The sequence below is a fragment of the Petromyzon marinus genome, chromosome 11 (genome assembly GCF_048934315.1).
Source record: "Petromyzon marinus isolate PM22_M1 ecotype Great Lakes invasive population chromosome 11, UKy_Petmar_22M1.pri1.0, whole genome shotgun sequence".
NCBI lineage: Eukaryota > Metazoa > Chordata > Hyperoartia > Petromyzontiformes > Petromyzontidae > Petromyzon > Petromyzon marinus.
In genome coordinates, this window is record NC_133677.1 from 4,125,637 (window position 1) to 4,152,524 (window position 26,888).

The 26,888-nt window shown below is 42.8% G+C and overlaps 2 protein-coding genes across 7 annotated transcripts in view; one reads left to right on the forward strand and one right to left on the reverse strand.

Annotated features, from left to right (window-relative positions):
• On the forward strand, nt 1-10,193 carry CLRN3 (clarin 3). Its single transcript, XM_032952285.2, has 3 exons — nt 1-1,144; nt 5,483-5,677; nt 7,099-10,193. Exons 1-3 carry the CDS (start codon nt 910-912, stop codon nt 7,362-7,364), a joined length of 696 nt encoding a protein of 231 aa, XP_032808176.2. The 5' UTR covers nt 1-909; the 3' UTR covers nt 7,365-10,193.
• The window catches only part of LOC116941321 (transcription elongation regulator 1), a 20,890-nt gene continuing 3,604 nt past the window's right edge, over nt 9,603-26,888 (reverse strand). For 3 of the 6 annotated variants that reach the window (XM_032952275.2, XM_032952279.2, XM_032952272.2), the window contains exons 2-20: nt 23,393-23,690; nt 22,755-23,054; nt 22,038-22,476; nt 21,572-21,751; nt 21,041-21,286; nt 20,113-20,216; nt 19,367-19,458; nt 18,403-18,563; nt 17,696-17,765; nt 17,191-17,317; nt 16,818-16,907; nt 16,595-16,713; nt 16,174-16,324; nt 14,994-15,158; nt 14,070-14,252; nt 12,084-12,263; nt 11,541-11,624; nt 11,289-11,389; nt 9,603-10,650 (exon numbers count right to left, since the gene is read on the reverse strand). In XM_032952275.2, the coding sequence (XP_032808166.1) occupies nt 10,452-10,650; nt 11,289-11,389; nt 11,541-11,624; nt 12,084-12,263; nt 14,070-14,252; nt 14,994-15,158; nt 16,174-16,324; nt 16,595-16,713; nt 16,818-16,907; nt 17,191-17,317; nt 17,696-17,765; nt 18,403-18,563; nt 19,367-19,458; nt 20,113-20,216; nt 21,041-21,286; nt 21,572-21,751; nt 22,038-22,476; nt 22,755-23,054; nt 23,393-23,690 (3,289 nt within the window). In that variant the 3' untranslated portion in view covers nt 9,603-10,451. The remainder of the gene's footprint in view (nt 10,651-11,288; nt 11,390-11,540; nt 11,625-12,083; nt 12,264-14,069; nt 14,253-14,993; nt 15,159-16,173; nt 16,325-16,594; nt 16,714-16,817; nt 16,908-17,190; nt 17,318-17,695; nt 17,766-18,402; nt 18,564-19,366; nt 19,459-20,112; nt 20,217-21,040; nt 21,287-21,571; nt 21,752-22,037; nt 22,477-22,754; nt 23,055-23,392; nt 23,691-26,888) is intronic. The other 3 variants (XM_032952274.2, XM_032952276.2, XM_032952273.2) reach the window with 3 other exon arrangements.

The window sequence follows — 26,888 nt, forward strand, 5'->3', positions numbered from 1 at the left end:
TGGACGTCCCCCAACCCATATTATCATGTCTTTCCTTTGTGCGTGAGAACGGAGAAGGACGGCCGAGCTCACGGAGCCGTGCTGAACCCTACCCGGAACGGCATGGGCACGGCTCGGGTATAATTCCTATTGTGGTGGAAACGTAGCGTGGACTGTGTGTACACAGACATTGGCTCCTGTGTTATCATTGGCGCTCTGTCTTTACAATGTTTCACACATTAACTGATGAGTATATACACAATAAAAAAAACGGGACAGATTCATGCAGGGAATTACACTGTGTAAAATTGGAACACGTGGATTTAAGGCGTAGCGCAAAGCAAATTTAACACTGAACAAAAAAATAATATGTTTGTACCCTTTCTGGTAATAAAACAGAAGGTGTTAAGATGTTCAAACACCAAATAGGAACCTTTTGCAAGGAATCATGTCTGCATTAACCACACACGGTACTCGTGGTGAACATGGAAATAAACATGCTATAATAATATATGCATTGTCTTTGAAACTGATTGGCCTACACCAAGAGCGTTCCAGACGGCCGAAGAAGCGCACCTGAAAGCGCGCGATGCAGTGACCGTCTGTTTCATGGATAGACAAAAGCCACTGCGAGGTTGATCGGAGTTCGCGTTATGATGGTCTATGCATATAACTGATCGTATTGAACATAGAGCAGATTTTACTTTCGGAAGCAATAGCAGCTAAACATTACACTACCAATGCATGCCCGTGTGTCACTCACACGTTATCAGTGGTGCTTATGGATTGGACTGTGCCCCGGGCCTGTGAGCGGCGAGGTCCAAAGTTCCTGGGCGTTTCTCGCCGTGAGTTCACCGCGGCAATAAAGCATCGAGGACAAGGGACGTTCTCGCATCGCCTGAGCATTGAGACCTCGTTTCGTTTGCCATCATGGTTTCTGCTCGGAAAAAGGCATATTTTCTTCCAGCGGGATTCGTCAGCATTGGCACGATCGTCATGCTTGGCATTTCGCTGGGCTCAACAAATTGGGTTTCCGTCACGGTGACATACCATCCGAACAATACCGGCGATGCCACCGAGTCCCATGCCACCAGCTACTACGGAATGTTCTCTGGAAAATACATCGTCAACAGGGGATTGAGTCCGGTGGAAACGAGTTTTCAAGGTAAGGTTTCACCTCCCGTTTGATCGTACAGGGCGACGATTCCACGAGAGTGTATTTCTTGAGCAAGGAAACGTGCAACCACCTCAACTGCCCTAATGTCTACTTCTGACACAAAGAGTCCCGAGCATGGCGCGTGGTGTCGCAAGGTGAAGAGGTTGGGCAGGCGACCAGTTGGGATTGAGGGACCTGTCCTTGAGCACATCAATATTTCACCGAGCTTCATGTGATGATTACGCTCGTTTACTCAGGGACACCCCGCTGCTATACAGTGAGGGAAACAAGTATTTGATCGCCTGCTGATTTTGTACGTTTGCCCACTGACAAAGAAATGATCGGTCTATAATTTTAATGGTAGGTTTATTTGAACAGTGAGAGACAGAATAACAACAACAAAATCCAGAAAAACGCCTGTCAAAAATGTCATATAAATTGATTTGCATTTTAGTGAGGGAAATAAGTATTTGACCCCCTCTCAGTCAGAAAGATTTCTGGCTCCCAGGTGTCTTTTATACAGGTAACGAGCTGAGATTAGGAGCACACTCTTAAAGGGAGTGCTCCTAATCTCAGCTTGTTACCTGTATACAACACACCTGTCCACAGAAGCAATCAATCAATCAGATTCCAAACTGTCCACCATGGCCAAGACCAAAGAGCTCTCCAAGGATGTCAGGGACAAGATTGTAGACCTACACAAGGCTGGAATGGGCTACAAGACCATTACCAAGCAGCTTGGTGAGAAGGTGACAACAATTTTTGATTTAAAGCTTTCGTGACTGCAGTAATTCATATTCTTAGTTTTTTCGGTAAAATCACGTTGAAGGGAAACAACAAAATAATAAAATATATATAAAACAATAAAAAATTCTCACGACGTTTCGACCATAACTCAAACGGTCGTCTTCAGGTGTGTTGGTTTGCATAAATTTATTTTTAAACGGCGCATTTATTTATTTATAAAAAATTGTTCACGCTTACAGTGGCTTTCAGACAGCATACATTATAAAAAATTTCGTCTCCCCCCTCCTCTTTTCAGAATATAGATGGACTAGTCCTAAATAAACTGCCAAATCGTTGCGCGTGGCGCTAACGTTTTTATAAATAAATAAATGCGCCGTTTAAAAATAAATTTATGCAAACCAACACACCTGAAGACGACCGTTTGAGTTATGGTCGAAACGTCGTGAGAATTTTTTTATTGTTTTATATATATTTTATTATTTTGTTGTTTCCCTTCAACGTGACTTTACCGAAAAAACTAAGAATAAGGTGACAACAGTTGGTGCGATTATTCGCAAATGGAAGAAACACAAAAGAACTGCCAATAACCCTCGGCCTGGGGCTCCATGCAAGATCTCACCTCGTGGAGTTGCAATGATCATGAGAACGGTGAGAAATCAGCCCAGAACTACAGGGAGGATATTGTCAATGATCTCAAGGCAGCTGGGACCACAGTCACCAAGAAAACAATTGGTAACACACTACGCCGTGAAGGACTGAAATCCTGCAGCGCTCGCAAGGTCCCCCTGCTCAAGAAAGCACATATACATGCCCGTCTGAAGTTTGCCAATGAACATCTGAATGATTCAGAGGACAACTGGGTGAAAGTGTTGTGGTCTGATGAGACCAATATGGAGCTCTTTGGCATCAACTCAACTCGCCGTGTTTGGAGGAGGAATGCTGCCTATGACCCCAAAAACACCATCCCCACCGTCAAACATGGAGGTGGAAACATTATGCTTTGGGGGTGTTTTTCTGCTAAGGGGACAGGACAATTTCACCGCATTAAAGGGACGATGGACGGGGCCATGTACCGTCAAATTTTGGGTGAGAACCTCCTTCCCTCAGCCAGGGCATTAAAAATGGGTCGTGGATGGGTATTCCAGCATGACAATGACCCAAAACACACGGCCAAGGCAACAAAGGAGTGGCTCAAGAAGAAGCACATTAAGGTCCTGGAGTGGCTTAGCCAGTCTCCAGACCTTAATCCGATAGAAAATCTGTGGAGGGAGCTGAAGGTTCGAGTTGCCAAACGTCAGCCTCGAAACCTTAATGACTTGGAGAAGATCTGCAAATAGGAGTGGGACAAAATCCCTCCTGAGATGTGTGCAAACCTGGTGGCCAACTACAAGAAACATCGGACCTCTGTGCTTGCCAACAAGGGTTTTGCCACCAAGTACTAAGTCATGTTTTGCAGAGGGGTCAAATCAATTTATAACATTTTTGACATGCGTTTTTCTGGATTTTTTTGTTGTTATTCTGTCTCTCACTGTTCAAATAAACCTACCATTAAAATTATAGACTGATCATTTATTTGTCAGTGGGAAAACGTACCAAATCAGCAGGGGATCAAATACTTTTTTCCCTCACTGTATATTACAATTGAGTGTTTCTCAATAATTGTGCTTATATTCAGCAATTGTTACATGTTCTCGTTGATATTCAATTCAAGTGGTACATGTGTGTGTTTTTTTGGGCAAGTTAATGCATAAGCATGATCAGTTTTGTTACTTTCATTCTGAAGGATTATAGCTTAGACCTCACAGCCCACCGTGATGGACTCCACACCAAAGTGTTTGCTTTATGAAATTTCTATAATCAAAAAAACACACGAGCTTGAGTATTTTCCAAATGGCAGCTCAGTTGTGTATAATGCTACCTCGATTACAGTGAAACTATTAATTGATATGGATCTATTCTACCCTGTATTGTAAAAGTAAAATGTCGGACCATCGAAACGTGGACATTCCCAGGCTGATGTTATAACAGCAGAGTTTTCTGTCTGCCTGCAACAAAAATGCCGGCACGGATTTAGATTGTCCGAGTCATTAACAGGGTGTGGTGTTGTGGCCTGTTTAGGGATTTTGCCTCGACGGGACAGGAAAATCCTTCCTGAATACCACGGGGGCCCCATTTTAGGCGACACAATACATTTTCTTAAAGACAACGTATCGATACGCTTTGCTGCAGTTGTTAATTTAGTCAGCATTTTATTTGTTTTAGTCACGCACTTATTCTTGTTAGTGGCAACCTTCGAAATGTTCGTCGAGTCTTAATGTGTGGATTCCGTTTAGTTACTCTCTCCGACTGGACGTCTGTGGAAAAGAGCTTTATAGCTCATCGGATTCCTCCAGTATAAATAAGCATTCTGATATTCTACTCGACTAAAGAAGTCAACATATTTGGTTAACTCCTCGTTATAAAGTGTTGATGTGAGGGGGCAAAACATTATCTTTCTCCAAATAATATTATATGAGTAAATCGGTGATAATTTCAGGGCGCTGCAAGTCTCCAATAACCTCATTATAGTCAATGTCGTCTCGTCAGTTAGTTATGCGTTGGTGGGTATCGTAATCGTCGTCATGTTTGATCTTCTCCCACTCAAAACATACATAACATACACGGATATGTAACAGTACATATGTTTTGCTTATCCCCATAACATTTATTAGATTAATGCTCAGTTTCATGACCAACACGTAACATGATTTCGGAAAGGATATTTTCACCAACAGCGAAATCGACTCTCCTTATTAGACGAACCTAACTTGCCAATAACAACCAATCGACACTAATAATGATTAAACTACATAACGTGTATGATTGTGCCGATGACGTTAGGAGGTGCCTTCACTCAAGATCTGAGCTCTTGTTAATGACAAGGCCGTAACCATGGAGTCAACATTGGGGGGGACCAAATCTTACACGGGGTCTGGGGGTCATCTCCCCAGTAAAAAAAAAAATCGAAATTTGAAAAGAATATCCTGCCATTTCCTGCCTAAAATATATATTTAAAAAAATCACTAACACATAGGATGGACTTTTGATTTATTTTTTACAATAATGTCTAATAGTGTATTGTATTACATTGCTCTGTTTTTACTTTTTAACCTTTTCTTGTTTCATTGTATGTAATGGCAGAGATTAGGGATTAATAAAATACAACCATAACCACAATCATATACAGATAAATCTATTTTATAGCAATATATTGGGGGGGGGGGGGCATTTTCAGCACCTTTGAATACATATTATAATTACGGCCTTGGTTAATGACATGATGATGATGTATGGATGTAATCACCAGCGAAACGTCGCGTTCCATTTAAATGTTGTGAGATCGCTCTCTCGAACAGCACCGGTGTTGCTGCTGATGCAGTGAAAAAGATTCGGTGCGTTTGACTCGTCTAACACTTTCATGAATTGTCTGCGACACACCTTTTGTTTACACGGCCGACACCAACAAAAGAAACCCATGCACGAATTAAACATTTTTGTTCGCATATATCTCCGTTCACAAAACGAACCCTGCTTTGCTGTGGCGGGTTGCTTGTTTGACAGTCATCGATAAACTGTTCAAGACGGACGGAGAAAAGGGCACGGGCCAGGTAGCCTACGCCTTCCAGATGTTGTTCCTCATCGTGGGAGTGCTCTTCGCGGCCATCAAGTGTCTCTTCGCGTTCATCAACGGCCTCACCAACCCATACCACAACATCCAGGGCCCCCGGGGGCTCTACATCTGGAACTCTGTGTGCGGTACGATGACCTGCTTACTATAACCCCTACACCTCGCTGTTGCGAATGCAGACCCCCAACACATTCAAAACGTCGTGAATGCTGAGCTGTATCTGTACGCGGCCAATATATTCGTCAATTATGCGAGTTGATAATACAGGAGGATTTTTCCGCAAATCTGGCTGTCGGCTGATGAAGCTAGTTGTAATTACTGGCGAAACGTCGTACTCAGATTGTAAATGTTGTGGCTTGACTCTCCAACCGCACCGGTGTGCTGTACTAATGACGAATTGGCCACGTTCTGTTTACGTGACAACCCTTACTGGTTGACTGTGTCGGGTGGTGGCGGGTTTAACGACACATATTTACGCTATCTAACCCAAAAAAGCCTGCATTATGGATGATATTGGTCGCGAAATCCTACTACGTGTTAAGCTGATTAATATGCGCGTTGCTCACCCATGCAGGAAAAGCGACTGTGACATTCTTCCACAACCGCGCGATGTTAGTTCGCTGCGGCAGGGAATCTTACAACTCATCCACAAGGCTCAGCGCACTGCAACACGCACACACACACCGCTCCCCACACTCACCGTTCCCCACACTCAGTTGAAATCCAGCATAAGTAAACACGCGACAGCGTGACAACCGTAGTGGAGCAACCGTAGTGGAGCAACCGCACCAGTTTTTTTTTTTGGGGGGGGGGGTTAAAACCAGGGACGTGCGGTCAGGGGAGGCAGAGGAGGCAGAGCCTCACCTGCCATACTCCAATGAAAATAGCTGTTACGAAAAGTAAAAGAAAAGAATAATAAAATAAAATAAATATGAATATTTTGCCACCGATCTGTGTTATAAATGTAATTTCTGTACGATTCCAATCATTTTCATAGTCAAAATCGCCAAATTTTCGGAGCTCCGCTACAAATACGGGAAGAGACGTGAGGTGAGGCAGCGACGAGCTCAGCCTCCCCTCTGATTGCGCAACCCCTCAGTAACTGGATGGAGCGCGGGCAATAAAGCGCGTGCCTGTTTCTATCTCAGTATGTCACCAATGTAATGTTTGTAGACCCCTTCATTTCATGTCCTCGCCTTCCATACTCCAGGTAACTTATTTCACGTATGTGTATAAAGATATTTAGGCTCGCTGGTCTCGTCATGAAACTGCAATGAAGAAGCACCGGGGGAGGCAGCTATCACATCTGCCTCACTGAGGGGGACGTGTCTAACACGCCCCCCTCAGTGAAGACACGCCCCCTCAGTGAGGCCACGCCCCCTCAGTGAAGCCACGCCCCCCTCCGTGTGTGAATCTGGCTCTGACACTAGCCAGTGCCTCCCCAGCCATTGACCTTACCGCACGTCACTGGTTAAAACCGTGACAAGCCACACAAAGTGGGTTTCACGTCATTTTTGCTCCACGTGGCATTTCTCCTCCCCCCGTGCAGGTGGCTGCTGCCTGCTGGCGCTCATCATCTTCCCCTTGGCGGCACAGACGTCTGGCATGACGGAGGTATTCCTGGATTTGATCCCGGAGGAAAGCATCAGCGGCTTCACGTACGGAACGCCGTACTGGCTACTGCTGGGCGCTCTGCTCAGCTGCGCCGTGTCCATGGCCATCACGTACGCCTACCACAACGTGAATCTGGAGGACAGGAAAGCCGCCACCAAAGCCACAAGTCCCGCCACCAACACTGAAGTCCTCATGTACTGAGAGCCCCTCGGCCTGCTTTAAAACACTCAGGACGCGGGGCAATATTACAATACAGCACGGGGTTTGCTCGGTCGTTTGAGCTGCACTTTTTTCGTACGCCCTCAAGTGGGTTTTACAAAATGTGTTTAGTTGAGTGAGCTGCGTAGGAAGACTATATTGAATGGGCGTGATTAGCTCTCCGATGCGGGGGTGGGCGATGTTTAGCTTCACGGTGCTGTATCTTTGGGAGCTTGAGTCCTAACTTCGGACCGGTAAACACATCGCGGAGCTTGATATCACGAGGAAGAAAAAGTACGCAGTGAATAGTCCGTTATTGTACTTAGACATTGAGTAAATACTCTTTGGTTCTTTCGGTAAAGTCACGTAGGTAAAAACTGCTGAAACAGGCGCCCGTTTCAACAGTTTCCCTGCTGTGATTGTCTCACCTGATGACGATTGCTTGTGTTGCGATCGAAACGTCGTGATCAAATTTTTTTACCTACGTGACTTTACCGAAATAACCAAAGAGTATGGATTCCTGCGGTCACGAAAGCTTCAAATCCAGACATTGAGTAAAGTTTGAGGACCAATATAGGGGCCCGATTCGTACACTGCCGAATGATTTCGTTTTAGTCCAAATTTTTGCAACCAAAAAAAAACCATGGCAATGCCTTCATTGCCATGAATGGAATAAATAATCAAGGCCGTGTAATCAACCGTTTTGAATCTGCTGAGGTGACCGGGTCGGGGTGTGACTACAAGCCTCGTGGTTAAACTTGTATCGCGAGTTGATGGCTTCAGCCCGGTCACCAATGACTGCAAAACAAAAACCCAACACCAATATATTTTATTCTGCAATTAATTTAGCTGAATTCTATTTTTCAAGAAATACAAATATCAGTTTGACTGTTAAGTGATTAACATTAGCTATGTGGAAGGGCAGGTTTATGTGCTCCCCCCCCCCTATTGTGTAAACCAGAGGTCACGAAAAGGAATCGGAGGTAGCTCTGTCGTGTCCACTTCCAAAGGCAATTCTCTAACAAATGCACAATTTGCCTCACGGCGTGATAAGAGAACAATGGGGATATAATTTTGGAAAAGGACAATTAGGCTAAGAAGCAAGTGACTCTGGTCCAGTCTGTTTAGGATTATATGCAGGCTGTATTCTGCATATTGTAATTTATGTAAAGTCAATGCTCTGCTTGTAATGTCAAAATGTTTGGGAATATATTAAGTAAATTCATCATAACTTTGTATCCTCTGAAATAAAATACATTGTTATGTTTTTAACATTTACAATTTAGGCAATGTTAACTTGTTTATTGTAAGATTTAATAATATGCATGATTGTGTCAATATGGTAAACATCCAAATAATTTTCGACCTTTTTTCCAATTTAAAGTTTTCAGTAAGGAGAAATATATAAATGTAACTGGCAATACCGGCCAAAACATGTCCATTTCAAGACTAATTTTCTATCACAACCGCATTTTCCAGAGAAATGTTGCATAGCCAATGTTTTGGCAGTGTATCATGTATTTAAAAAAATGAAAATCGTACTATTTTAGGCTGCAAATGTATGGCCTATAACATTCTTAAATATTTATACACAACCAGATGGGATCGGCTGTAACTCAAATGACCCTTTATCATGGACTGCTCAACACAAACTCAATCATCCGTTTATGCAATAAAATGGGAATCCCTTTGAGATATCTCCCCACAAACCCTTCAACGGCACACCTATCCAATGTAAATGATAGTGGACAAGCTTAGGGCAAAGCCAAATTATCAGATTACATTCTTAGCAGTTGTGAACATTCACAAAATACCCCATTCGTAATATATTTTCAAATTACAAATTCAATAAAACGTGGCTCGGCAAAGAATGTGCTTAACCGCTTATTAGATACTGTGTAGTGTTATCAGCATTTGTAAAAAAATCATTTTCGTTGCACCGTGGAACACTTTCAGATGAAAATGACACTTTGTTTTAGAGTATCTTACACCTCGCATGTTCACATGCAGCTATAACTTTACAATTCCATAAAAAAATATATTCCCATATTTAAAAACACTTGCAATCACGTGGGAAAAGTTGGAAAATGTAAGGTTTTAAAATTATGCTTTCGACCGATTCCTTCTTGTAGGAAGGAAAACAGGACTTTAGTTTGATATGAAAATGTACAACTTATTTTCAATTACAGCTCAGATTAAAACAACTATTGTGGCGGTTGCAATAATAAATCAAATGACACCTTTTTATTACATACGAAAAAGTTTTAATTTTCAACATCTGCAGTCATGGTACACCAGCAATGGTTCAACACAACCCCTCTACAATAATCACCTTGTGATATTGTGAAGACAAACATTAACTTCAACAGCAGCCACTCCATGTTATAAAGCTGTGTATTTTAGACCCATTGATAAAAACAATTTAACTTAATCTGTGAAATCTTAATGCGCATAGTTAAGTAAACACATTTGTCTTCCACATATTAGTCGCAAATGTGCTTGCATTTTAAAGGTGTCAGAAGCAACAAAAACGTCTTATGCTATGCATCAATATAAACCACTCTCCAAAGCAAGTACTAAAAGCCAAACAATGAATGAATGTACATGCTCATCACAATTCCGGATAAAAGTTTTCCTTTGTAAAGATTTAAACCTGATGTAACAGCACACTGGGAAATCCATAACTGAATTTAAGCTGTGTTGTGTGATGTTAATATGATCATTGGTGGTGTTAATGACAGATATACAAAAAATCTTGCAAAACTCACAAACATTGCCTCTTTGACACATGGGAGATGACAAACAAAAAATAAATGGAGAGCACATTGTCAATGAGTGTGTGTTTTAAGGATTATTTTTCAACTGCTAAAAACAAAATAACTACAACTTGTACACCAGTGTGGGCTTAGACTCTTCAGTTTTTAAATAAAAAAAAACACGCTTTAAATTCAAGCCGAGGGTTGCTCCAATTTCACAGATATAGGCAGTTTGTTTTTGGATGATGGCTGTGATGGAAATGGGACACTAAAACAGTTAGCCGGGAAGGGGGGGGGAGGGACGGACGGGCCTTGCGGAGAACATGCGAGTGCTTTATTTGTTGGAGCGGCGTGTGGGCTCGGAGGCGGTTGGGGGTGGTGGTGGCCCGCGTCGGTCCAGGTCTTCCACGTAGGACAAGATCATCTTGCGCCGCTCGTCAGACGCGCACTCCAGCACCAGGTAGCGCTTGTCATTCTGCAGGACCTTCTCTATGTCCCGCAAGTGCTCCGTGTCCTCAATCATCCTGCGTGACCTGAAAACGGCGGACGTGCACGCCACGGATATATATTTACTTAATTATGAAGAAAAGCCTCACCTGAGTGTCAATATCTTTGTGGAAGGGTCCTGCATTGGGATGTTTAGCAAATCATTTTTTCAATAACATTTTGCGTGGAAGATTCATCGAGTCCCCAGAGAGAACCCATTTATATATACAACTGGAAAACACTCAAAGGTGCACAATTTGTGTTCATAAAACCCATTTTCTGGGCTGGTATCTTCTAGCCACTCAAATAAAGAGTGAAGTTTTATAAATCTTTGTTCGCAATATTACACGTCACCAATATTACACGTCACCAAATCTGATTGTTCGAACAACCGCCAATGGCAAACCTTATTTATTACTAAACCTACGTTAACGCTACTAAATTATTACGTTCCACAAATGTGTGCAGTATTTAAATATAAATGACAGTTTATTCGTAAAAAACAATTTGAACTCTATAAACATCTCTACAATCACGTTGGTGGTTATTATTTCTCCCCTCAAAAATGTACAAGCAAGAAATACATGCAAAATAAATAAAACTCCAAAAGCAGGAATGATAGGCAAGACCCATAAGAAAGTTAAACCCGTTTCACCAGCACAGTGTGAAGAGACATTGGACCTACCTGTAAGTAATGAATTTGGTCTCCTTCAGCAGATTTCGGAACTCTGCTTTGGCTGCAACCATTTTTTCTTTAATGTATTCGTCAAATTCACGCTCCTTTTTCTGTACGAGTAAAAAAAATATACAGAAGAAACAGCAGAGGGCCTTAGAGTGTGAGATACATTATGACACAATGAAGTCCAAAAACAATGATGATAATGTACACAATTTGAGCAAAAAAGTGGAAAAGAGTTGAAATTGAAGGTTTGCTCACCCGGTCACTGGACGAAAATTTAGAACACCGTGGATCCTCCTTTATCAGCTTTCGAACTTCACGCCACGTGGACGTCAACGTTATCTGCATCAATCACACATGCTCACTGTTAGTCGCTAACCACGTTAATGAAACATTCAAATCAATTATTTCAAAATGTATGAGTGTTGAGATGTTTTAATTTTAATTAAACAACGCAAACATGACCTATTCAAATACAGTATACTTGGCGCTCCATTAAGAGTAAAATCACAATTGTTCTAAATTTACACCGTCAATGTTATTTTTTGGAAACAACCATGTTGACCGACTCTCCTAGAACGAAGATGGTGTGATCTTAAAGTTGATTCTGGATTGGATGTGGAGTGACTGGCAGGGATACAAATGCAATATTCTAGCAACTGCTGTATCTGGCATTGCACTTTCAACGGATAGATAAACAAATTAAGATTTTTTTTACACGGCATCCGCAGTCCTAATAAGCTTACATTTTGAATTCTCGAATGTGGCAATATGCTGCACGTAAAGTGAATGTTTACTCACCTCCGAAGTCTCATCCAAGAGCTGCTTGAACTGCTCCTTCTTGCGCTTGGACAAGGCATCAACGTGCTCCTTGAACAACTTCTCCTTCTCGCTACGGTCCAGTAATGAGGCCAGCTCCCAGCGGTGGTCTTTGCGTAGCGATCGCCGCGTGTCATCCCAATTAACCTCTGAAGAGCGCACCTTCAATAGCAAATAAGATGCAAACAATTTTTACGCTACGCTTTGAAATAATTTATATTACGAGGTACACTTAGCACTTCAAGCCTACAAAGCTGGGTCATCAAGTAAATATTAAATTATTGCTCTTTGGTTCTTTCGGATAAAGTCACGTAGGTATAAAATAAAATAAATCACGACGTTTCGGGCGCAACACAAGGGTCCATCATCAGGTGGGAAAGCATGGTCTGCTGCTGAGGCAGACTGTTTTAAAAGGTTTGAAATGGGTGTAGCCCAAGGGTCAAAGAAGTGGCCGGGGCTAGTGATGTTAATGTGAGAAATTAGCATGATGTTCATGTGAGAAATTAGCATGATGTTAATGTGAGAAATTAGCATGTAACTGTGGAAAAGAAGGAAAGCGGCCCCCTCGACGAGGGCACGGAAGTGGCTATGTTAATGTGAGAGATTAGCATGATATTAACGTGAGAAATGAGAGGGCACGGAAGTGGCTATGTTAATGTGAGAGATTAGCATGATGTTAATGTCTCAGCAGCAGACCATGCTTTCCCACCTGATGACGGACGCTTGTGTTGCGCCCGAAACGTCGTTATTTATTTTATACCTACGTGACTTTAACGAAAGTACCAAAGAGCTTCAAATCAAGATTAAATTCTTGCTTTTGGTTATCACATTCGATTTTCCAAAAGCGCAATCCTGCTCTCATCAGCTTCTTTATTTTATAAGTTTGATATTGATATGCTTTAAATATCTGCTCTAGGCATAAGTATTCTGCTGTATTTCCCATTAGCATCTCTACAGAATATTATTTCGGGAACTTGTTGAACATGAATTGCGTGACTTTGAAGCCTTCACTTTTAAGTTCTTTAATCATATCCTGTAGTTTATTTCCATTGGTAATAAAATGTGATTCACATATCCATTTATGTTAATGTATTAATTTATCCAGCCTGATTATAGGAAAAAAATCGTTGTCAAACTAATCTTGTGATGTATATTGTTACTGCGTTAATGTAATCTCAGTGTAGATGTTCTACCTTTATAACTGGTTTTAATAAAATCTACACAATTTGTATAAAGTTTTGGTTTTTGAGACCTTGAACGATTGATCTATTTCCACTTCATCAAATACCTTTTCATAGTCTATTTGGCATTCATATCTAATAGATAGTATATATGTGGCGCATGGAAATCTAGTTTAATCGCTTGGCTGATTGACCTTTAACCCCCAATTATGCGGTTTCCTATGATTCACGAGAAGAATTAATGTACATGACAGGTTCTGTAATTCAAAAATGCAGTTTTGTCTTATGTTTTGTGAATATAAAAATTGAACCATCAATTTACGATTGTGGTATTCCATTTCTATATGAAAAAATTAGTAAATGTGCCAGTTAATTTGTTCCTGATTTTTTTTAATGACGTTCATACAGTTATTGAATCTATTTTGAGACTTTTCCAATTTTCATACCGCCAAGGGCAATGGCTGCTCATTCAATTGCGCCATCTGTAATTTCCTACTCTTCTTCCCAAAATTATACATTCTCTGGGGTATGTGTAATGTTCTGCTATATAGATCTGTGGAGTCTTCCCTGTCTCATACATACATGCATATACATTTTTTTTGGTCACATTGCCTTCTCAGCTTAAAAATTCTAATTTTCCACAGGGCAACGCATGAATACTTTGTTTTAGCATTAAACAAACAAAAAAAATGTACGTGGCGTTACGCGATCATTCCCTTTCAAGCCGCACGTAAAGACACAAATCGGCCGTCAATCGAGCCTCGGCGACGGGAATGTGTCATTTCACCATGTCGGACAGGAGAGCCTTGAAGTGCTGGATGGCTTCCTCGCGCTTGTGCTGCTCCCGCTCGCGGTCGATCTCGCGCGTCTGCTCCGATCGCGCCTTCTGTACCTCGCGCTCTCGCTCACGCAGGCTCGCCTCCGTGCGCGCCTGCCGCTCCAGCTCCCGCTCGCGCTCAGAGTCCCCGGCCTGCGTCGGGAGAACACATCCCAAAGTCGTGAGTGGCGCTCCTCGCGTACGAAAGCTGCAACGGGCGGGCTTGGACGTTTCGTCAAAAACTTATGCAAACACGTGAAACTCTGAACACAAGTGAGGCAAGCTGGGACTACTATAAATACTCATGGAAATATTTGGAGTGCACCAGCATATATATATTAACAATCGAGGCGATTACAACGTTACATAAAGGAGATAATGACTGAAAAAGACTCCAATTCTCTTACTGTAGATTAGTTGGGGAAAACCAGCTTATATTTTCATGAGATGTTTCAACTACAGTAAAGGGATTATAGTCTGAAGGAGACTATGATTCTTTTGCAGTAGACTGTCTCATTTATTAATATATAGGTTGTTAGTCATTGTCAAATGAAACTTCGCTGCTCAATAACCAACGCAGAACATGAAGAGCACAACTTGGGCACTAAACCTGACTTTCGTATGCTACCTTTGCCAATCTTCTTTGGTTCTTTCGATAAAGTCACGTAGAATGAGAATAAAATAATAAATTGATAAAATAAAATAACACAATAATATTCTCACGCCCCTTCACCTGATGAAGGCCGCTTGTGTTGTGGCCGAAACGTCGTGAGAATATTATTGTGTTATTTTATTTTATCAATTTATTATTTTATTCTCATTCTACGTGACTTTACCGAAAGAACCAAAGAAGATGAATCATTGCAGTCACGAAAGCTTTAAATCGAAATTTACCTTTGCCAGTTTTTCAACATGCTGTCGAAACCACTCCTCGCGCTGGCCAGAGCTCTCGACGGCCTGGAATCGCGTGTCACCCTCCATCCTTTCCCTCGCCTTGGTCCAGCGTGACTGCCCGTCCAGATGCTGCTCCATCAGCAGGCCGAAGTAGTCACCGCGTACCTATCCGGTGCGCCGCAAAAATAAAAACAAACACAAGACGTACAGGGGTCAGTGCATGCAGAAATTGCCTTACTGTGCATTATGAAACATCCACCCAGCCAAATCTCTTTAAAAAACATGCAAACACACATTCCAAGTTAATCTTGTGTTCCTCTGCTGTTCACTTTTAACAAATGCAAATATGTTCTAATGATGGAAATGTGTCCACAGACCAATGTATGATTTTTGCAGTTATGGATTTAACCTGGCCAGGGACCGACTGTTTGTGGACATTTTTGTTTTAGCAAGCACACAGATTATCAGAGTCAAAACAACAATATTTAACATTTAAAATATTTAACAAACGTGTATGTTATAAAGTCATATCAATTTCAGAGAAGGATAATAGCAAAATATATAAAAAAACGTGTCCATTACACTGAATAGATAAGAGAGTGTAGTACCAGTGTTGTGGGTGGCTACATTCACCACACAGACAACGTGCGATCCTCACTAGGGAAATCCACAAACTGCTTGCGCTCGCTCAGTGACTGCGGTCAGACTTTAACCGAGTGACAGGCCGCACAGCACATGACTGCAAAGATCTCTTCAGCCATGGGACAGAATAACACAAAACGGTTATCAAGTTATTTTGCACATAAATTCTTTAAAATCGTAACGCAAACATCATTATACACAATCATGTTAAAAATTACTTTAGTGAGCACCAAATCGCCGCGCTTACGTCAATGTGCATGGCCAAACATTGGGACATCATCGGTGTAATCCACAGGGCTTTGCTGTTTGTTGCTAAGTTATGATGAACAAATTATTATAAAAAGGACATGTAAAAGACAAAACAAATTAAACATTATAAACAATGTATTGAATGCAAAGAATATCCGTGACCAATGCTGCACCATAGTTACTATATTTAACTACGTTTGCGGTAAAACTACCGTCATAAAAATAGTAACGAAACCACATTAGGTGAAACAAAACCAGCATTATAAAAATAGTAAAGGATCCTTCCTACTTTCTCCATTTTGGACTTGGCGCTTTCCTTCTCCTTCTTCTTCAAGGCTGTGACAAATTCGACGAACAGAGCTTCGCGATCCTTCATCTTCTCCACTGCCTTGAACCGCGACTCCTTCCCAAACTTGGCGGCAAACTCACTGAAGTTCGACCTGCAGCGTTTTTTTTTGCATTGCATTAGATAATGTACAAAAACCACACGTATAGAGCATGGTGAGAACATCATTGCATATCAAAGGTACCATCTGCAAAAACATGGAAAACTCACAATATTAAAACACACTGACACATACATGCACAATCTGTTAAGCATATGGAAATATAGGTGCAATCTGTGTTCAAATTGTTTTGTATATTTTGAATTTTCATCGTTAAAAACGTAAGTTACGCCCTTTCCAAAGCTCAAAAGAAAAATGACGCACCTGGATGTCACCTTGGTATCTTCGAGTAACTTCTTGAAGTCGTCTTTGATCTGCATCATTTTGTTCTTTCGTTCCTTCCTCTCCTCCTCTGCTCGGACTTTTACAAACTCGTCAAACGCCTGAAACGAGAGCACATCGAGATCTAGCTTGTTAGCTTGAAAGTAAATGAATAAATCAGCAACCATAGTAGTTGTGTAATATATTAAAACATAGTATGACTTACCTGCTTGCGCTCTTTTGGATTCAAAAGAAGGTAGCGTGGGTCGAACACCACTTTGTGGAGTTCTTTTTCCCAAGTAGAGAAAGCAGAAACCTACACACGTAAAAAGGTGTTTTTTTAATTCGAGGATGTTTAATACTCAAATACACTGAAACGTGCAGACATTCTTGTAAATCTGAAAATCAAAAGTATCAAAACACTAACGTGTTTATAAGGAAAGAAAAAAGATGCCAAGTCAAAAAACATCTTGTCATTAAATTACCAAAAAAATACGAATGCTAGCACAATGGTGAAGATTCCAGTCATGACGCCAAGTGGAAGGAGAAGAGAATGTGAATGCAATACTAGCCAGTTTCACAATCACTCCCTCGCTTACCCCTCTCTGCAACAGCATCTCACTGAACTGCTGACTTCGTGTCTCCTGCGGTAGCGTGGCCCTCTCCCTTGCCGCACGGATCTCCGCTTCCATGGACGCCTCCTTCTCCGGCTCCGGCTCCTCCAGCCTGTGTGGCCACAAAAATCAAGAGGTATACCTTTTGCTCTCACACAAAACTAAAACTATTTTCATTTTAACATGTAAAGCACACTGAGCTATGTAGCTCTGAGAACTCAACAAAGTGGCTTACCATGTGGAAATTTATAGCAGCCAACTATTCTAAACGCACGTTTCTAAATGTGTAAGGAAAAACTGGAGGATCTGGAGAAAAATCCACGTGACCACAGGGAGAACATGCAAACTCTAAATATACAACAGAAGTCAGGCATCGAGATCGAACCTATGAACTCCTGTATACCAGGCGAGTTAGTTAACATCACCTGGTATAACACAAGTCCTATGTTTACTCGCGACATACCAAAACGAGGCCGCAACAATCACTCACTTTCTCTTTTTCGCCTTATTTTCTTCCTCCAAAGGCTTTGGTTCTTCAACCTTTGGCTTTTCTTCTTTCTCTGCAAAAACGTAAAACAAACAAGCATTCATAGCAGGACGAAATAATTCTGTTGAAGGATATGAACGTTTATAAAGATAACGTTATCATCAGCCATGATCAATCCAACTGATAAATGAATGTCTCCCCAAGTAACCACATCTCTCCTGAAAGGTAGTAATCCAAGGTAACAAGTTACTATTTTCACATCAACCTCTTATTTTTGTCTTCCGTTACAAAATATATATGACTGGTATTACTAGGCTGTTACATAACACTGACAGAAAGTCAAACATTAATAAAATGCATTCCAGATTTAGTGAGAAAACCATCAAGTCTCAAGACTATTTTCTATTCGGGTCCAACATTGAGCTGTTCTGCCACCATCTTTACTACACAAGTTTTGAATGTGGACTGAATGCAGACTACAAAAAACACACACACCCATGCATACAAGATTCTAGCACTAAAATGGTCCATACATAAAGGTCAGGAACCCATTTGCATACTGCCATCTTCTTATTCAAGTCCAGTGGGTTGGGGGAGTCACAAAACTGTGCATTCTATCAACTCTGGTCTCCCAAGCGCTGGATTACAAGAGGCGTATGCCACCTTGCCGGGTATCAACGTTAAGCAAAGCCTCTCCGTGGGTAGTTCACCTGGTGGCTTTTCGGGCTCCCTGCCCTGTTTGTGCGGGGGACTCTGGATGATCCTGTCCACGTCCGCTCTTTCCACGAGCTCCTCGGGGCGCTCCCACATGGAGAGGCGTGTCGTCGGGTTAAAGAAGAAGACTCGCTCGTCACCTGTCCACACCACACACCTGCAGGGCACCAACACAGCCTCACCGTCATGGTGTGATTGTATTTCAGTCAACACCACACGCACTACTAACTCGTAGGCAAGAACACCAACGCGACAGGTTTTCTATTCTCTCATTTATGCGCGTGACAACAACATATCAACAAGTATGTTACCCGATACTTGTCATGTTACATTTTGTCAGTAAATAAAGATGATTAAACGTAGAATATAAATTAATAACGAGGTCCAACCCTCTAAAAATGTCAACCCCCTTTAAACTTGATGGTTACAACCACACAGCTTTTTGGTTGGTTTACCACACATAAATGCAATGATCAAAATGTGCATATTAAACTACATTTTACCACAATGACCACAATTCCAGACAATGTATATTACTGTACAGGAAACAACCATAAATACCGCTCCAGATTCTGCAACTTTACACCGCATTTTCTTATGAAATTAAGCAAGCCGCAAGGCACACCCATGCCAAAATGTAGTCTTTTCTTCATTTCCTATGTACAAGCAACATCTAAGTCTGTGATGTGAAAACACCATTTTCACCAGTTGAACGACTTACCAGAAAGAAGTCAGCCTTAATGAAACAAAGCAATAGAAAAAGTATTCATGAATCAACCTGTTCTAATCACTTTATTTCAAAGAGGCCGCTTCCGACGAGAGAGACTTTACTGATTAAGGGAAACTTGTTTTCACATCACCAGGTAAAAAAAAAATTACTACGATATATCAGAATATAAAGTTTGAGGGAAATAGAGTTATACCATGGGAGGTGGGTGACGGAAAGCGAGCTCGTTATACCATGGGGTGCCCGGAACCGCAGTCGTAGCTATGGGTTTGGCTTTTTGTGCCGCTCTCTCCTCTTCAGTCAGTTCCTCCTGCTGGGGCTCCGGCTTTCAACATAAACACGAGGACATTAATGCAAGGGGATACAGAAACTCTACTCCACGGAGCTAAAACGCATTCTCATTGGAATATTAAACGTGATTTTTTTTTTTAAACAAAATTCACAACTCCATCCGCATCACAACTCCATCCGCTGCTGCAGGAAGCCATTAACACCATGTCGTGTCAGTTATGGGGAAACTTAGACCATACTTCACCATTTCTGGACAATAAGGGATGGCAAAGGGGAACCAGGATACAGATATCTCTTACCACTGATGTAAACTATATTTTGGTTATTAATTTTCTAGAGCAGTGGGGTATTGTTGTTCATTGTTGAATTTTTATTTTGTTCTGAGTTTTGTGATGTTGCTTCAACTGTTAGTTTACAATTGCTTTGTGATACAGGTCTCACCTGGTTTAAAGTTGTTGTTGATGATGACAATTATTTTGAAACATGTTAATTAAACAAGTGCATTAAATCAAATACGTAAATAAATTCCTTGTTTTAAATCATCAGTCTCTAGATGACAAACTCAAACAAGCGCGTGTATGTTTATATTTTTTGTAATGCAAAAACCGGCATGCACAAAGCAATCTAAATATACCAAGACAGAATACGTAAAAAGAGAAAGTGCGATGATGCAAGACTGGCCCCTCACCTGCTTCACCTCGAGTTTTTCTGTCTTCTCACCGTCCACCTCCATGTCTTCTCCATCCTTTTCCTTTGGCGACTGCTCTTTCTTCTCCGCATCCTTCTCTTGTGCTGAAACAAACAGTCAATGAGTACACAGGAACCCCCCCCCCCCCCCCCCATGCTCCAAATATGCAACACACAACACCCAAGGCAATTCCTCTTTAACTCTTAAGTTTTTTTCCACATTATACACATAACGTACCAAAAAGGGAAGCGACATAATAGCTACTACCGTGACTTGTACCAGTGATAAAGTTCCCAATTGTGTATGCAAATATACAGCTAATTTTGTCGAGTCACTACTGGATGAGGGCCTCCCCACACCGTGTGGGGCGTGGAGATAAATTGACCATACTTCACCATGCTGGTCAGTGAAGGTGGGGAGCAATGTGAGAAAAAAGATATATAGCACAACAATATATTTTTCTGCACTGCCCTCTGCTGCCCACAAAGGCAGCCCCATCATTCTGGTTATGGTAAAGCAATATTTTTAGAAGAAAAAGGCACTACAAATGTTACAGCACAAGAGGTGGTCATTCAATTTTAAACCTAATTACTAATGGATGTTCCTGTTTAAACTGAAACATTTTTTGACATTGTCAAGAAAGTGGAATAGACACTACCCACCTGTGCATAATACAGCACCATTTATTGCCACCGCCACGTCCTGCTGCCCCCATAGATGCACGCGTTAATAACGAGCCAGTACGCTGCCACCTAGATTTATCTGACCAACAAATGCATCGCTTCCAACATAGCACGCCACTACTGATTTTTTTTGGCAAGTTGTGCCAGCAGCACTTCAGAGGATCACGTTCTCAGAGCACAAACAGTGTTGCTCACCCGAAATTATGGAACGTGGTGATTGAGATGTATCTTGGGCAGAGGCTCACCCTTCTTCTCCTTCTCCCTGAGCTCGGCAGGCTTCTCCCAGGTGGACTCGAGCGTACGGATGTTGTAGTAGTACGTGCGCCCATCGGCCGTTTTGTGCTCTGTCCACTCAGCCGATGGCTGGGGCAGCACGAGGCCTTGTGGCGTGGAAATGGCCACTGCCACGGCCACTGGCGGGGGCATCATGGGCACTAGTGGTGGTGGCATGCCTGCAATCAGACCTATACCACCAACAGGGTTGTAAAAGACTGTGTAATTGTATTACAATGTTACAACACGAATCAATTACAATTAATAATGAATACAGGTTTTGTACATGGTATTAAACAAACAAAAACTGTGATAACAGCATTGGCAAATGCGCAAATAAAATAACAAAAACAATACATTTGCAATAACACTGCTTAAAGAGGAAAAAAATATATCACAGGTAACATTCAAAGCAATGGCTATTTTTTTGTTAGCAAAGAACATGCAGTAATTTATAATACAAATTAAAAATAATTGTTCATGTGCACATGTAAGCCGCTTACCAGGAAGTGGGAGATGCATTCCTGGGATGGGAATTCTGAAAGGAGGCACCAATCCTGGAGGGAAGGTTGGCATGGGTGGTGCCACCACTGAGAGCGTGGCCCGTGTTGGAGTGCCTGTCTGAGCTGATAACCCAGAAACAGTGTGGGTAATGGCAATGCCCGTCTGGTTGCCTGTTTGGCCTAACCACATTCACCATAAAAATGACATAAGACCCACAACATTTATTAATATACAAAAATAATTTGCGTATGGGCGTCAGTTTATTGTAAAAAGGCTTCTTTCAAAGGAAATGGCTGAGAGAACACCGTTAGCCATAACTTAAAATGTATTATTATTTTATTGTTTCCCTTCTATGTGACTTTACCGAAAGAACCAAGAATATGAATCCGTGCAGTCACGAAAGCTTTAAGTCAAAATTTAAAATGTAAAGTTGTCCCTGCACACGTTTAAAGTGCATGAGCTTACTTGCTGTGGTCTGTACGGAAGATGCCCGTGCAGTGTTACTCCCAGCTGCAGAGGCGGTAGGAGACGAGTTTGGAGTTGGCAGCAGACCAGGTGGAGCATTCCCTGAAGGAGTGGGGAGAAGGCCTTGCTGGGCAGGGGTGGGCAGCAACGCAGATGGAACATGGCTACTGCTGGTTCCTACGGCTGGGCGTGACATACTTGGGCTTGCTGTATTAGCGGCCGTGCTCGCGGGTTGATGATGGAGAGCCTGGTTCTGTTGGACTCCTGCCTGCTCCTGACCAGCGGCTGTTGCACGATTCACTGCCGAGACTTGTCCTGCAGCCGCCACTTGACTCGCCAGTGCTTCCATGACCATCGGAAGCTCCGACTGTTGCACAACCTTAACTCCATCTGGCTTCGTCCAGCGGGATTCCCTTGTCCGTGCATTATAGAAGTAAGCCTGGAAAAAACGAGTTAATCAGACGTGCATAATGTCCAATGTTTGGTTGTAATATACTAAAACATGCAATAAGAGGAAATGTTTGCATATAGAGACAAAAGTCAATTTCTCCACAAAGAAATATAAAAGTCCATCAGCCTACTGGCCCTTCAAACAAAAGGTTTTGCCTGTTAAACAAATGCTGTTATTCTACAAGACATTATTGGAAAAAAAAGATCTATATTACTCTACGTTTGCATTTAATAAATGAAAATGCGTATATTTTTTTAGAGCCATACCTTCCCATCAGGAGTCTTATTTTCAACCCATATCTCCTCCACTGCGGCATTGAGAACCATTGCCGAAGTCGCCACCAGTCCAGGAGCGTGAGATGGCGCAGAAGTTTGGCCGACAGATGTGGTCGTTCCCGGGGCCTGTGTGACCACGTTCTGGGGCTGAGTTTGCGGCTGCGTCGACGTTTGAGTTTGGTTAGCAGCTGCCAAGGACGTTGGTACACGAGCACCACCAGGTATCACTCCAGGTGGGAACAACATTCCAGGGGGCACCGCCATTCCCGGATGTCCCATAAACGGTGGTCTCTGTGGAATAAGGAGTTCGATCAGCACATTTACACTTTTGAAGATTACTTAAAATTAAAGCAGAAATCTGATATACATACAAATATAAGTGTATATGTACAGCCTTTTTGCCAATTCATTGCTTGATTAGGGCCTCCCCAGGCTATGTAGGTTATGGGGTTATTTGCAGGTTGAAGGTGTGGAACAATGAAAATACAATGCAATAAAATGTTTTTTTCTGCACCATCCAATGCTGCCCACCATATAATAACACAATAAGTAAACATTTCTTGAAGATTATGAAACACTAATTTTTTTCCATAAATTTCTTCGGCACTAATGATGACAAATATACTTGCCTGCAGATGAGGTGGCGGTGGTGGCATGTGAGGAGGGTGCATCCCTCCGGGTGGCGTCATTGGCGGCATGTTCGGGTCGAAAGGCGACCGCGCAAATGGATGCATGCCGCGCACCATGCCGAAGGGAGGCGGGGGTCCCTGCAGCAGCGGTGGTGGGGGCCCACTTCTTATCCCTGCCCCTGGGGGGCCAGTTAGAGGTGGGCCTCCGGGTGGGAGGCCGCTGGGTGGAGGTCCACCAGGTGGGGGCACTGATGGGAACCGTGGAGGCTGCAACATCCTGGGACCGGCGTTTGCAACTCTGCATAAAAAAAACACCAGATATTAAAACTTAATGTAAGTGCAGCCATTTTCAAACAACCGTTTCAGGCATCCCCGTGACGTGTCGGTCATGGAGGTTGCTTCACCATACACTTCACCATGCTGGTCAGTGCAGGTTGGAAGGGGAGAATTAGGACCGGTTCAAATCTCACTTGCAACTGATGTTAGCCGTGGTAAGGATTATAAGGAATTGAAAATGTTATTCATATACTGCTGCTCTAAATTATAATCATCGTTATCCTTCCTCCACTCCAGGATGTCGCTGAGTTGGTCAATGCATTGTGCACAGCTTCTCAACAATGTTTTAACCACCTGTCTTTTGTCTCGCGCCACAATTTTCAGTCCGCACAACAATCTTCAAAAGTTTAAATTCATCTTCTCATTGGACAGACTCAGTCTTTACCACTGTATCCCATTTTGATTATTTTTTTGGCAGCCTCTTTTCATGCGTCCAAACCATTTAAATCTTGGCCTCCGGACATGTAATAAAATGTCCTCAATAGCCAACATTATCGTAAAAAAAAATGTTCACTTAGTTCCTTATAGTTTATCCCACAATACTATTTGAAAAACTATTTTCTGCTGTTTCCACTGCAGTCCCTTTTTTCATAATACATGTATCTGCCGTATATGTCAGCAATTGTACTATAATCAGTCTAAAATAATCTGAGTCAACTTTCACGATAGTAAATATATATTTTTGTTCACTATTTTAGATTTCTCAAGTGACAAGAGCTGGTTTTGCCCTGCTTTCTATTTGCCTCATTGCCACCCTTTATTTGTTTAGCTTGTCATTCTATTGACCCCGGTCACTTGCAAATGAGACTATACTGGTGACTCTCGAGTTTTCACCTGGTTTAACAAAACAATTGTGAATACTTCCAAATATACTTGTGCAGCTGACCTTTGAAACTGTTGCCCTTACGTTCTCTTTCGATAATTACTATTTCACTATCCCCTCGGATTTTCATCGCGAAAAATTGTGTGGCACAAAATAAGAATGCTTTTCTGAGCTGCAAGCTGGATAATGGGCAAGGCAAAACCAGGTATGTAAACAAGTGGACATACAATAGTGGCGCAAGCACTAGTTAGGGCCACCATTTGGCAACACCGCTACTTTTAAACATACGTGCAGTACAAACAAAAAAAGAATTAATAGAATAGTAATTCACCGTTACAAAGGAGTGAGGCTAGTGCCTGAATAATCACATGACTAACATATGCCTTTCGACTGGATGCACGGTTGGAAATCGCCGCCTTTCCATTGCTTTCATCACCACCACCCATTGGGTTAATCCAAGTCCGGATGAAGGCCGCCGCCATCTCTCGCGATCTACCAAGCGCCTGTACGAAAGCTGATTTCATCGCTCCATCTCCAAGCTCGACGTGTCCTCTCGTACGCCACTCCACACCTGTAAACCCCTTATCAGTGCCTACCTTATTACAGACCATTTCAGACCGTATTGGTCACCCCGTGCCCTTACAAATCTCAACGTTCATCCTACAAAGTCCCATCACGAGGGAGAAACACAAATATATTTTGTTTGCCCGTATTGAAACGGCTGTACGCCGTATGGACCTGAAAACTCTATTTCTCTGTACAAGAATACGGGGTAAACCGTATGGGTTGACAGGTATGCCACGCGGTATTTATTGAACATCGACCACCATCCCTGTCCAAGCCCACTTTTCTCAACAGTTTGAATTATGGCCTAAACAACACACCCCCCCCACCCCCCCACAAATGAGTTACTTGGTGAACTGTTTCAATTAATCAAAACCCTCAAAGGGCCATCACGTGGCAAATAAACAAAGGGGATGTTTGACAATACCGTACCGCTCACTGATGAATCCCAAGAAACCCGTGATGTAGCACCCGGATACCGCAACCCATTCGCACTCAAAACCTATAGCACCTTCCCTCCTGCTCGCACGAATGATAACAAGGCTACCAAATTGAACAACACGGATACAGATGCCATAACAAAAGGGAATAAACTAAACAAAAGCGCGCCTTTTGTCAATATATAATTAAACTTATTATCACCCATAACCTCCCAGGCCTCCTTATCCCACAACTCTCCAAAAAAAGACAAAGATCCCCGTACAGCCTTAACATACTATTGGGGGGGGGGGTAAGTGCTGTTAAGCGAGCATCTTATCAAGTCCGGCACGGCCAGTACCACCACGGCTGCCTTTTTCTCCCTAGTGGCGATGTTTACACACCGCACCAGGTACTAGTTTGAAGCGGAGTCTACCTATGGGGGGGGAGGTCCAGGAACGGTTCAGTTAATCGTGCCTGGTGTTCACTGTCGGCGGGAATCAAACTCGGGTCCCCGGCTTCGTAGTGCATCGCGATAGCCGCTCCATTACCGCTCCCCAACCCTACTCCATTCCCTCCATCTCCCCTTGGCTCGTGCCAACAAACATTAATTTTCCAATTTTCATTTATCCAACCTACCCCCCCTCCCCCAATTAAACATTCAGTTGCCCATCTTCTTAAAACAACCGTTCTTATTCCCTTCCAAACCCCCACCCCCCAATACAACCTTCGCACTCTCATCCCATCAAACCTCACCCGACCTCACCTCCCCCCAATCAATGCCTCTCCAAACCCCATCCAACCCTCAAATCGTCCATCTTGCCCATCAAACAACTCGCCATCTATTTCTACCCCCTCAACAAACAAAAAACGCCATCGCTTTTCCCCTTCTACTTCTGTTGGCGTGCACACCCCTCTCCCCCACACACACACAAATCAATTCGTCTACCATCAAACTCATCCCCGATCAATGAGATCGACCACCCCACACCACCCACCCCGCACTGCCTCCCTCCAAGACAAAGATTCACCCGCGTAGCCTGTTAACAAGCCTGTTGTGGCAAGTGCTGTTAGCGAGCCACCTTATGAAGTCCGGCACGGCACGCGAAGGGGTGGTGGACAACAACCACGCCCGACCGCCTTTGTCTCCCCAGAGGCGATGCTTACTACGCACCCGCCCGCGCCAGGCACTCGTTTTGTTGAGTTGCAGTGTCGCCCGAGCGGGGAGGAGGAAGGGGGTGGGGGGGAGGCACAGCACCGGTTCAGCTACTCGTCACCGGCTCAGCTACTCGCCAGCGGTGTTGGGCGACCGTGAGCGGGAATCGAACTCGGCCGGCAGGGTTCGCATTCGCAGCG

What these genes read in the sequence shown, in the direction of transcription:
- CLRN3 (XM_032952285.2), top strand. Translation starts at nt 910, where the DNA reads ATGGTTTCTGCTCGGAAAAAGGCATATTTTCTTCCAGCGGGATTCGTC. An exon ending in GGTGGAAACGAGTTTTCAAG is followed by an intron (nt 1,145 to 5,482) that starts GTAAGGTTTCAC and finishes CTTGTTTGACAG; the next exon opens with TCATCGATAAACTGTTCAAG. An exon ending in CATCTGGAACTCTGTGTGCG is followed by an intron (nt 5,678 to 7,098) that starts GTACGATGACCT and finishes CCCCCCGTGCAG; the next exon opens with GTGGCTGCTGCCTGCTGGCG.